An 11,729-nucleotide genomic window follows, 5' to 3' on the forward strand; every position below is an offset into this window, starting at 1 on the left:
GTGGGAACTTTTTCAACGTCACACGGTGGGCGGGGTCCCGTGCTGGAACACTGGGCAGCCTGGCTGGGGAGCGGGGGTGGGGAAGCTGAGTTAATGCTCCCGGCTGGGAGTAGATGAAGCCTCTCAGGCCTCTGCCCACCTTGTCCCCAGACATTGGTGCAGGTGTCCACCTATGCCTTGGGCCAAGACCCCACCTTCTTCCTCAATCCGGGCAAGTTTGACCCAACCCGATGGCTGAGTAAAGACAAGGAACTCATCCACTTCCGGAACCTGGGCTTTGGCTGGGGTGTGCGGCAGTGTGTGGGCCGGCGGATCGCTGAGCTCGAGATGACCCTCTTCCTCATCCATGTGAGTCCGGCCGGGGGCATCTGGCCACCCTGGGCTGGCCATGGCCCTAATGAAGGCAGTGACCCTCCTACTCTCATCTCTGCCCGGAGCCCAGAGAGTACAGGGCTGGGGACATCTGTCTCCCATTATTTGCCTTCCTCCTCCCTGACAGTTTCGGGCTAATCTTCTTATGGCCCATCGGTGTCCCCTGGCCATCTGTTCCCCCCCAAGCGGGATGGGACGGGTAAGGGGGTGGGGGGGACAAGGTTTCGTTGAAGCTATAAGGCTGATCGAGGGGACGAGGCACTAGGCGTGCATTTTCAGGCGCTGTGCAGGGCCAAACAGGAGCTGGCGGTGAGTTCCTCCAGTCACTCACGACAGGTGACACCTACAGGTGAATGAGCCTGGTCCTGAGGGAGACAGCCCCTCCCCACCTCTCCCCTAAGCCCACCACCCCTCTTTCTCAGATTCTGGAGAACTTCAGAGTTGAAATGCAACATCTCAGTGATGTGGGCACCATATTCAACCTCATCCTGATGCCCGACAAGCCCATCCTCCTCACCTTCAGGCCCTACAGCCAGGACCCACCCCAGGTGTGATTAGAGAGGGTGGACGCTGCCTCTCCCACCTCTCAGGCCAGCAGGGGTGCTGGAGGAAGGTCGGGGTGGGGCCCATGGCGGTTCTGCTCTTCAGTCCTCAGCCCCCCTCCCCTGCTCCTTTTGGGCCAGCTCTGGGAGGAGAAAGTTGGCCAGGGCACCCCTCTTTCTCCCACCTCTTCCCCTTCTTTTCCTGACCCATGAAGGCAATAAATGACCGAACCGTGTGAAGTGTTCTCATTTCCGTCCGACCCCCGAGTGATCTATCGCTCCTGTGACGATGCTCCCTGACCTGGGTCAGCAACGGGATCTGGGCACGAATGGGGCACCCAGGGCAGCTGCCCTTGAAGCCAATTCTACTGGGACCCACCTGCTCAGGAGCCAGTAGGATTAACCCCCTTGCTGCCTGGGGCTGGGGGCAAGGCAGAGCAGGTGGCGGGCTATTGCCACTGTGCGGGGAGCTCCTGGAGCGGCGGGCAGAGGGACAAAGGACCCGGCTTCTGTTGAGGGAACAGGGTGGTCTGAGAACAGACTTCCGGGCAGGCCCACCTATCAGGAATGAGGTTCCTGTAGACCTCTGACTGGCTGAACTCAGGGTGGGAGTTCCCTATGGGGTCATGAGGACTTCCTGCCAAGGTCAGCTAGAGTTCTGGGGCATGTCCGGGGCTGAAGCCTGAGTGAGGGTCTGGTGTGAGGTGGCCAATCTAGGGAATAAGAGGCCAGTATGTTTGCTTTACCCCACCTGGTCTTTCTCTGGGCAGTAGGCAGGAAGACTGTGGCTGGGCCTTTGGTGCATTATTTGGACTGCCTGACACTGGTCCCAGTTTTGGCCCCCTTACCCTCTCTGAGTTCTATAACTCCTGACCAGGTGCCTGGTCCCTCCTGACCCTCTGCTAGCCAAGTCTAAGTTCTGCAGGCAGACAGGGGAGCTAGTCCCGCCCAGGACAGCGGCCCTGCTGCCCTGGTCTCTTCTACCAGCATCTGAAGGTTCTGAGTCCACTTTTGGAGCCTTTCTACTTTTTCCTACCATAGAATCATCTTTCTTGTTGGCTTTCTCTCTCTTTCTTGCTTCCTTTCACTTCTCTGGGCCCCAGTTGTCTTTGACTCAGAAACGGTAGGGCTGGAAAGGGCACTACCATCAAAGAAGTCAAGCTCTGCATGGGACAGATGGGGAAATGGAAGCCCAGAGAGGTTGCTTGGGTCACTCAAGGTCGCACAGCATGTTTATAACTAGAATCCGGGCCTCCCGACTCTCAGCAGAGGGTTCCTTCCCCTAGCCCCATCTGCTTTCCTGTCCCTGGCTATATATGGACACAACATTGCCCACTCAGCCTGGCCCTGGTTAACGGACTATTTCACACTAACACGTAACTGATTGCCACAGTCAGGCTTTAAGTCTTTCCCTTCCCAAGAAACTGATCAATCGAACTTGAAAGAAGGGATTTCAGATATGAGATGTTTAGGGGCAAGTGGAAACTCCCAGCCTCCCTCACATCTTCCAACAGAGCTGGCCTCAGGTGGCCTCATTTCTTCTGGAGTTCTGGAAGGGGCTTGTCTCCCTGGCTCCTGCTTTGGGAGGCCTCTTCTCCCCCACCCTCCTGGGTCCACTATGGCCTTTGGCTCTCCTAAAATGGTAGCTTCTGGGACAGGCAGGAGGCTATAAGGCTGCAGCAGAGGGACCGGGCCCAGAGTGGGGTCTGGAAGGAGGAAGCTGGGCCCCCTAGGCTGCCCTACCCCAGAAAAGAGACTAATGCTCATGGACTTACAGCATTTAATGGAGTCATTTGGGGGGGTGGAATGAGACTCCCCAGCACACAGAGAGGGAGGTCTGCTCCGGCACGCAGGTCTGCTAAGACTCAGGTCTTCTGGGAGTTCGAGGGCTTGTTGAGCTTGGTCTCTGAGCTGGGCGTCAAGGGGTCCAGCTTTGAGGGTCTCCTGCTGTCCTTGGAGAGGGCCGAGTAGTGCTGTGGTGTGCAGAGCAAAGTGAGGTGAGCACGCCCCTGCCGCTGGGGGCGGGGGATGACCCATTAAAGTGCATCTTGGCAAGCCATGCCTCAGAGGATCCAAAACCTAGTGGGCCACGACTTCGCAAAGGTTCCCACAGCTATTTAACCACAGCAAGTCAAACTCGATTTCTCCAAGAGCCCCCAGGTCTCAGCAGGTGACTTTGCCAAGGTAGCCCTGTGTTCTCTGTCAGTGTCCCGCCCCCACGCCCCAACCTCCCATCCTCTTCCGGCCTTTCCGGGAGCCTGGAGATGTGCAGAACACTGATGGCTCAAGGGCAGGAGCCTTCAGGGGTGTTGCTCTGGGGGACCTGGGAGCCTGGGGCTGAGCTTGAAGGGCAGCTGTGAACAGGCCCATGTGCGCTCAGGACGCCGCCAGTGTTTCTCTCTGGCAACGTTGCTCCCCTCCCTGGCAGGGGTGCGGCACTGCAGTTGCCCGAGAAGGTGAGCTCCTGGGAGGACCTCAGGTGCTAAGGGGCTGGGTGGGGGCCGCAGCTACTCTGCCCATGCTAAAGGACAGCCAGTGCCAGAGCAGTCCAGAAATGCCTGGACAACTCCCACCCGCGGCCATCACCCCTTGATTCTCACCACCACCCGTGGGGCATCTCAGCGATGCCTTAGGTGGGACATCGAGACCAGGCGAGGGCTTCTGGTGGTAACAGAGCAGAAACAGACTTCCAGTGGGTAGCTGGTCCCCTGTGTAGTTCTTCTCAAGGCCGGGTGACTCGGGACTGGGGTGGGGAGTGGCTGCCAGCCCCAGTGCCTGACCCCCAAGGAGCTCGTCCAGAGGGCTCACTCACAGGCAGGTCAGCGATGATGGAGTTTGAGGGTTGCCCCAAGCCGTACTCTTGCTCCTGCAGCCTTGTGGCCAAGTCCTGCTTCTCTCGTCCCCAGCGTCGAGCCGAGTCCTCTAACTGTGGACACGGAGAGGGACAGATGGGGAACTGCTGGGCAGCAGGGCCCATCCCTGTGATCCAGGACATCCAGAGCCTGAGCCTCCTCTCCGGGCAGTGAGCAAAACCCTGGGCAATGTGGACCTGCTACCTTCCGGACACAGCAGGCGTGGCAGGGTGGCGGGGGAGGGGTCTAAGACACAGAAGGACCTTCTCTGAGTTCCAACCACATACTGAGCCCTGACCCTCAGTCCACACTGATCCTTGACTCTGGTCATAGACTGAGCCACAACCTTGGTCACTCTTTGACCCTGACCCTGGTCATAGGCTGAGAGGTGAACCCGCCCAGCCTGACTGACACCTGCACCTCACCCACCTGGCTTTCCAGGGATAGGATCCGGCTCTGAGCTCGTTCCAGCTTGGCCAGAAGGTTGAACTTGTCTGCAGTATTGCCAAGGAGATCCTGTGGGCAAAGCAGAAACGCACATATGGCTCCAGCTGGGGATGGCGGCCGTGTGGGCTCAGGAGGCCATGAGATACTGAGGGAGAAACCAGCCAGGTCTGAGTTCCAGACTCAACTCTTCAGAGCCTGAGACCCAGGGCCAAACCCTCGTCTCAAAGTTGACCTGATACGGTGTGTGCTTTTTTTCACAGCTATTCTCCCCAAAGATTTTGGTTACATGGAGTTTCCGGACATCCATCTCTAAACGTAAAATGCACTAGGTGGCGCCTGTCGGTGCCCAGAAAGGAATCTCGAACGGGGAATCTTGTAAAGTGAAGCATCTGTGAAGCAAGGGTTCCCTTATCCCCCTGCACTTCACCTGGATGTCCGTGCATCGGGTGTGCTTTCAAACAGAACTCACCTCCCGAAAGTCTTGGGATGAAGAGAAAAACTCTCCTGTGTCCCCTGGCCACCCCTTGCTGGAGTTCCAAATGTCTCGTCTTTGGGTTTGCATGAGGCAGGGGCACCTGCAGCAGCCTTGGAGACGGAATGGGGCTGGGGCATTTCTGGGGCCGGGGGCACCCACCTGTACGGGCAGGGTCTCTGTGCCCTTGGAGTGGCCTGGGCCATCTGTCTCCTGCAGTCTCTCTGCCAGGTCTCCTCCTGCTCCCAACTCCCCGGGGTCCACCTGGGTTGGGGGAAAAGGGCTCTCCAAGGCTGTACCAATCCCAGGAAATGCTCCGGGACGGAGCTCAGAGAGGCTTGTGTGGAGTCCGAGGGCAGGCCAGCAAAAGGGGTCAGGAATCAAAGGTCAAGGGCCATCTTGGGCTGCTAAATGAGGGCAAAAGTGGCGCCTTCAGACCCATGTGTGTCCCTGGGAGCAAAGGGGCAGGCCCGAGAGCTGGCGCTCCAGGAGACGCCAGGAACGTTGGAGACCCTGGGAAGCCCAGTTCCTGGTCTCGGTCTTCAACTTGGATTGCGCTGTGAGTGATCTCCGAGCGCCTGCTGGGGCAGGCCCAGGCCAAGCCTGTGCCGGCAGCTCTTACCGGCAGGGCCTGCTGCTGCAGGATGATGGGGGCCGACTGGTGGCGGTTCTTATCCAGCTCTGCCCGCAGCCTGGAGTTTTCTGCCAGCAGCGCGGAGTACAGGTCGACGGGCAGGTTCTCTCTTGCGGGCCCCGGGGGAAGGCCAGAGGCTGAGAGCACAGGGAAGGCTGCAGACGTGGCCACAGATGTTCGTGAGCTGGGCTCTCCTGCCCTCGTGTCCCCTGCCTGATCCGCCCCGGCATCTTGCTCCATTCTGTCCTTCCTCTGTTCCCAAGCGCTCACCGGCTCCCTGCCCGGTAGAATCAGATCCACACGCCTCAGGCCCTCCTTGTGGGCTCTTCATAACCTGACCACAGTGTTCTCCATAACCACTCCCCTGCCATTTGTCCTGGGTCTATTTTAGCTTTTCACCTCTCTCTTTCCTCCCTTCTCTGCTCTTGGCATTGTCACTCCCTGGTCCTCCGCCCTCCCTGGGTTGCCTTCCCTCTTCTCCCACTCTGGGATGACCTCAGGGTTCCTGAAAGGCAGTCTCATCTTTCATTCTTTTCCAAAGGCCTTCTGGAATGCACCGCCCGACATCCCCATGCAGTGAAGGCTGAGCACAGGGCTGGGCACGCAGGGGTTCCCGGTGAGGCTGTACAGATGGCTCAGGGAACTCCTCTGCCTGGGCTGGGCTGATATGGGGTGAGCTGGCTGTCCCCTGCCCGCCAGAGCCCTGTCAGACTGGCAGTCCTGGGTGGCTTTGGTTAACATCAATGGAGAGAACAAACAAGTATTGTTTGTTTTGTAGGAGCAGACTCTTTGAAGACATGGGGAGAGGAGGAAGTAATCTGGAGGGTTCTGGAAGCCCCTCTTCTTGGGCAGCCCCTGTCTGCTCACCCCAGTCTGCAGTGCCTCCCCTCTGTGGGTCCGAGCACGTCCGTCTCTAACCTGGTTCACACACTGCCCTGATGTGTCCTGAGGGGCTCCCCGGCAGGAGAAGGGAGCCCAGTGGACCTTTGGGAGCCCTCCTCTCACTGCCTGCGCCAGTAGGGGGGGTAGCATCCTTTGTCCCAGTTCTGCTCCGGAAGCGGATGCTCCAGGAAGGCAGGGCCTCCGGGGGGACGGGACAAAAGACTCACCCACGCTGGGCTTTCCCTGCAGCCTGGTGAGCAGGGGCTCCTTCCTGTCCCGCAGCTTGGCCTCCAGCACCCGCTCCATCTTCTCGATCACCTGGAGGGCAGGGCACAAAGGCTGGGCTCGCCTGGGGGCTCTGCCCCTTCTGGTCTGTGGCTGGCGCCCGATGGGCCGGGCCCTCTGACACCTGCCTCCTCCTGGTGCCGCACAGTCTCCTCCAGCAGTTTCGTCTTCCGCAGCTTGTCCTGGTACCGCTTCAGCAGCGCGGCCTGGGGCTGCTGAGCCTGGTGCCGGAGGAGTAGCTCCTTCTCTCGATCATTCTTCTGGTGGTGGGGGAGGGCAGGGAGTGCCTGGGGTTACTGCTGGCCCCTCTGCTGGGTCTCCAACTGCACCACCCCCTTCCTTCCACACCCCTCTCCCTTCTGCTCGCGGGTACTTCTCTGGACACCCCCCAGCTCCCTTCCCCTCTGTCCCCCAGCCTCAGCTCACTCGAATCAGCTCATTCTGCAAATGCTGCACTTTGTCCCACAGCTTCTTCATGTCCAGCTCACTCAGCAGCAGTTTCTGCTTCATGGACACTGTGTGGGGGTGTTGGGGGGAGCTGGCTCAGGGAGGGCGCATCTCCTGGCTCAGCACAGCTGGGGACGGGGCGGGGGGGGGGTGGGGGTCTCTCAGTCCTGGGGCTCGAGACAGGGCTGGAGTCTCCCATCCCGGAGAGAGGACCCGGCCGGTGTCCAGGAGCAGGTGCACCTGGGAAAGGCTCCCCGCCACCCAGACCCACAATTCAGAGCCTGGGCTCAGGTGGGGCAGCTGGATGCTCTCGGTGGCCCGGACACCCTCACCCAGATTCCGGCTCTTGTTGGTGTCGTTCTGCTCCTCTTCCACCTCCCCCTGGGTTAGCTGGCTCCTCAGCGTGTGGTTCTCTGCCTCCAGGATGCTGATCTGCTTCCGCAGCGACAGGATGTCCTCTGCCATCTTCTGCATGGCCCGCCGGTAGCTGTTCACCTCCTGTGGATTCCAGGGCTCAGAACTGGGTCCCAGCTCACACGTGCGTCCACACTTGGAAGTCAGCGGGTCCCCGTCAAGGCCAACAAACAGAGTGAACCCCAAGTGGTGCCCTTGAGCCTGAGCAACTCCTTCTAGGGGTGGTTATGATTTGGTCTCCACCCTTCCTGGCCATGGGAGAGCAGTCACGCCAACCGTCTCTCCCAGTGACGCCACCGAGGAGGGACCCGGGGCTCGCACACCAGGTGAGGAAGCCCAGTGAGGCAGAGACTCGAAAGCACCCGGGGCTGGGTTTCTAGGGCCTGGCTAAATCCAAGCCACTTCTCTGCCTTCTCCCTTCCCCTTTTCCCCTTTTCTAACCCCTGTCCTTACTCATGTCACTGAGGAAGGACTCATGTCAGAAATCCCATTGAATGCTACTCGGCAGCTGAGCCCAGGCCCCAGCACCCCCACCAGCCCGGGGGCGGGGGCAGGAAGAGACCTACGGTAGGCCCAGGAGACCCGGATAAAGACTCAGGGTCAGGGTTGGGATCCAGCTACAAAGTCTTAGGTAATGAGGTGGGGCCAGGATGCTGGGCTCCGTTTTTAGGCGAGGAGTAATGATAATTCTAATATCAGGTGCTCGCCGAGAATCGACAGGGTTCCAGGTTAGGCCCCCTCCTCCCCATTTAGTTCTCACACGGAGCCTCGCGTCGAGCCTGTTAGCCCAGAGAGGTGCAGAACTCGCTCTGTCACAAAAGTAATGAGTGGCAGAGAAAGGCTCTGAAACCCAGGCCAGCTGGCACTTGAGTCCGTGTTCCCAAGAGCTGTTGCAATCCTGCCAGATGCCCCGAGGCATGGACACTACACAGGACATTGAGAAGCAATCAAAGCATCTTCTTTTTTTTTTTTTTTTTTTTAAATTTTTTTTCAACGTTTATTTATTTTTGCGACAGAGAGAGACAGAGCATGAATGGGGGAGGGGCAGAGAGAGAGGGAGACACAGAATCCGAAACAGGCTCCAGGCTCTGAGCCATCAGCCCAGAGCCCGACGCGGGGCTCGAACTCCCGGACCGCGAGATCGTGACCTGGCTGAAGTCGGACGCTTAACCGACTGCGCCACCCAGGCGCCCCAAAGCATCTTCTTAATAAGGATGATGAGTATAATCTCAATTTGGGAAAAGAATTAATGTCTGCCCTTATGTATGCATAGGAGGTTAATGGGCTTTATTCATGGCGTTTGTTTTATACTAAAAAATTCCCTCTTGTTGTTTATAAAAAGTTTGTAAAAGGGGATTTCTTAAATATAAATATAAAAGGGGGACCGGAAAGGTGAGGCCAGGAAAGCGCATTGAGGGGGAGGAGGTGGGCGGAGGGAGGTGAGGCCTGTGGGGGTTTCTAAGCCCTGGTGGCCTGTGGCCTTCCCGAGGCTGTGGAGGCCTCTATGTGAGAGTTGGGTCTCCTAGGCCCATCCAGGCTCCCAAGTTTCCAGGAAGCAGAGCCCTGCCCTGAACTCGCACCTGGGCCCCGTGCCGACGGGGGATGTGGCCTCGCTCCAAGCCGCTGCCTCCAACCTGCTGCATGTGGGCCACTGGCTCCTTGGAGAAGGGTTCCCAGACAGCAGGGACTCACCAGACACCATTTGTCACCTGCCACCGTCCAGCCTTCTGGCCGGGCTCCCTCTGACTGGTGCCAGCCCTGAGTCCGTCTCCCCAGCACCCGCCCCAGTTGAGTTCCAGGCCTTGGCTCCTCTAGGTCTGCCCATCTGGTGTCCTTGGGCAACGTTGTGAACTAAGAGACTCGGCCTGGAGACCGCACACACGCAGGGCTTTGCGGCCAGGCCTCGGTCAGAAGCGCAGCGTGGCCCCTGACTCACTAGGCGAGCCCAGACAGACCCCTGCACCTCTCTCAGCCGAAGATTCCTCACACGGTCTAAGCACGGGGTTGCTGCAAAGCTCAGGGCAGCGTGTGCAGCAGGCGGCATATGGCCCCGCCCAGGACAGGTGTCTCATCTCACCCCATTTCTGTTCAGTGGTTGCTTTGATGGACAGGTCAGACACCTTCCCCTAACTCTTTGCTGCTCTCCCCCTGGGCTCCCTTGCCTGCCCTTCTGCTGTGCCCTACATCTTCCATTTATGGAAGACCCATGACTGACAGGGGTTTGGGAGGCCCAGGAGACCCTCAAGAGGAAGCACATGTTATTTTAGAAAAGGAAATTCATCTCTCTTCTCCTTCCCCTGCCTGGTTCAGGCTCTCATTACGTCTGCTCTGAATAATTACAGCAGTATCCAAATGGGTGTCTTTGCTTATGGGGTTAAATCTCCTAGAGGAACACACACACATCTAAGAAAACACGTTCTAGGATGCTCACTGAGTTCAGTCTGTAGTCTTGTACTAGGACATAGTCTCTGGCTACAGGCAGTACTTATAAAGAATGACCTAGGTTCAATTGTTTTGACACAGAGAGATGTCTACATAATATTGTTAAGTTAAAAAAGCATGTGGCAAATTAATACGATCCCATCCAAAATTGGTACGTATGCGCGCGTGCATAGAGGTACAGAAACACAGTGCTTATATAAGAAACTGCTGCTTTTGGGAAAGGGAAGAAATACTTGTTTCATCTCTAATTTTATATTTCTTTTTCTGTTTCATTTGAGAGAGAGCGTGTGTGAGTGGAGGAGAGGGGCAGAGGGAGAGAGAGAGAGAAAGAGAAAGAGAGAGAGAGAGAGAGAGAGAGAGAGAGAGAATCTTAAGCAGGCTCCACCCTCAGTGCAGAGCCAGACGCAGGGCTCTGTCTCATGACCCTGGAATCATGACCTGAGCTGAAATCAAGAGTCGGATGTTAAACCAACTGAGCCACCCAGGCGCCCCTCTAATTTTGTTTCTTTTTAAAAAATGTTTAGTTTTGAGGGAGAAAGAGAGCACGGAAGAGGGGCACAGAGAGAGGGGAATAGAGTTTCTGAAGTGGGCTCTGTACTATCAGCAGAGAGTCCGATGTGGGGCTTGAACTCACAAACCGTGAGATCATGATTTGAGCTGAAGTTAGATGCTTAACCAGCTGAGCCCCCTAGGCGCCCTAATTTTATATTTCTAATAAAAATGTATCCATATATTATCCATCTAATTAAAAATAATTTAAACATAAACACATCGAGGGTCATACCATGTTCATGGATTGAAAGATGCAGTATTTAAAGAATTAGTTCTTCCCTAAATTGGTTTATAGATTCGGCGCACTCCCAATCAAAATCATAACTGTGTGTGTGTGTGTGTGTGTGTGTGTGCAGAAATAGACAAGCTGATTCTATAATGTGCAAGAAATAAAAAGGACAAGTATAGCTAAAATACTTTAATATTTTTGAAGAGGAACAGTAGGGAAGATTTGCTTTATCAGCTATCAAGACTTATGATAAAGCTATAGTAATTAAGACAAGGTAACATTGGTGCAAAGATTGATAAGTAGGCCATAGAGGCAGAATAGAGAGCCCTGAAACAGAACCTCATGTATATGGAGTCTTAATTCATAACTAAGATGGCATCAGAGGGCTGTAGAGAAAGGACTGTCATTGTAATAAATGGTCCTGGGTCAATGTGATATCTATACGGAAAAGTAGAAACCTGGCTTCCATCACAAATCATAATTAAAAATAAATTCCAGATAGACTGACATCTAAGTATAAAGATAAAACAGTAAGACTTCTAAAAGACAAAGCTAAGAATCTTTATGAACTTGGGGGAAGGTAAGGTTTTGAAAAACAGGACACAAGCACAAACCAGAACGGAAAGGATTGATGAAATTGGTACATTTAAATTAAGAGCGTCTATTCAAGAAAAGACATCACAACGGGAGGGAGTGGGCAAGACAAGTAGAAGATATATAGAACATGCACGACAGACGATGGGCTCATATTCAGATATGAAAATAACTCCTACAAATTAATAAGAAAAAAGACCACCCAAGAGAATGGACAAGAGATTTGAACTGGCACTTGAGAGGATAAGTCAATAAGTACGTGAATTGATACCTACCCTCATTAGTCATTTAAAACCCCACAACGAGGGCGCCTGGGTGGCTCAGTCTTGAGCGTCCAACTCTTAATCTTGGCTCAGGTTATGATCTCATGGTTTGTGGGATCAAGCCCAGAGTCAGGCTCTGTGCTGACAGTGCGGACCCTGCTTAGGATTCTCTCTCTCTCTCTCTCTCTCTCTCTCTCTCTCTTTCAAAATAAATGGATGAACTTAAAAATTAAAAAAAAAACCCACGAGATATTACTATACACCCACTAGAATAACCAAAACCAAAACAAAACAATCCCGAC

At 55.4% G+C, this 11,729-nt stretch overlaps 2 protein-coding genes across 14 annotated transcripts in view; one reads left to right on the forward strand and one right to left on the reverse strand.

Moving 5' to 3' along the window:
• Positions 1 to 1,150, forward strand: part of CYP11A1 (cytochrome P450 family 11 subfamily A member 1) — a 29,373-nt gene extending 28,223 nt beyond the window's left edge. For both annotated transcript variants that reach the window (XM_019832057.3, XM_003986957.4), the window contains 2 exons: positions 151 to 348; positions 795 to 1,150. In XM_019832057.3, the coding sequence (XP_019687616.1) occupies positions 151 to 348; positions 795 to 926 (330 nt within the window). In that variant the 3' untranslated portion in view covers positions 927 to 1,150. The remainder of the gene's footprint in view (positions 1 to 150; positions 349 to 794) is intronic.
• A 1,038-nt stretch (positions 1,151 to 2,188) lies between these two features.
• Positions 2,189 to 11,729, reverse strand: part of CCDC33 (coiled-coil domain containing 33) — a 111,902-nt gene continuing 102,361 nt past the window's right edge. For 5 of the 12 annotated variants that reach the window (XM_045059034.1, XM_045059035.1, XM_045059033.1 and 2 more), the window contains 10 exons: positions 7,266 to 7,431; positions 6,913 to 7,001; positions 6,615 to 6,746; positions 6,429 to 6,519; positions 5,308 to 5,474; positions 4,848 to 4,949; positions 4,196 to 4,282; positions 3,727 to 3,840; positions 3,515 to 3,575; positions 2,328 to 2,887 (listed from right to left, as the gene is read on the reverse strand). In XM_045059034.1, coding sequence (XP_044914969.1) covers positions 2,343 to 2,887; positions 3,515 to 3,575; positions 3,727 to 3,840; positions 4,196 to 4,282; positions 4,848 to 4,949; positions 5,308 to 5,474; positions 6,429 to 6,519; positions 6,615 to 6,746; positions 6,913 to 7,001; positions 7,266 to 7,431 — 1,554 coding nt within the window. In that variant the 3' untranslated portion in view covers positions 2,328 to 2,342. Of the gene's footprint in view, positions 2,888 to 3,514; positions 3,576 to 3,636; positions 3,841 to 4,195; positions 4,283 to 4,847; positions 4,950 to 5,307; positions 5,597 to 6,428; positions 6,520 to 6,614; positions 6,747 to 6,912; positions 7,002 to 7,265; positions 7,432 to 11,729 lie in introns of those variants that run through there. The other 7 variants (XM_045059029.1, XM_045059028.1, XM_045059039.1 and 4 more) reach the window with 7 other exon arrangements.

The sequence above is a fragment of the Felis catus genome, chromosome B3 (assembly GCF_018350175.1).
Source record: "Felis catus isolate Fca126 chromosome B3, F.catus_Fca126_mat1.0, whole genome shotgun sequence".
Classification (NCBI taxonomy): Eukaryota; Metazoa; Chordata; class Mammalia; order Carnivora; family Felidae; genus Felis; species Felis catus.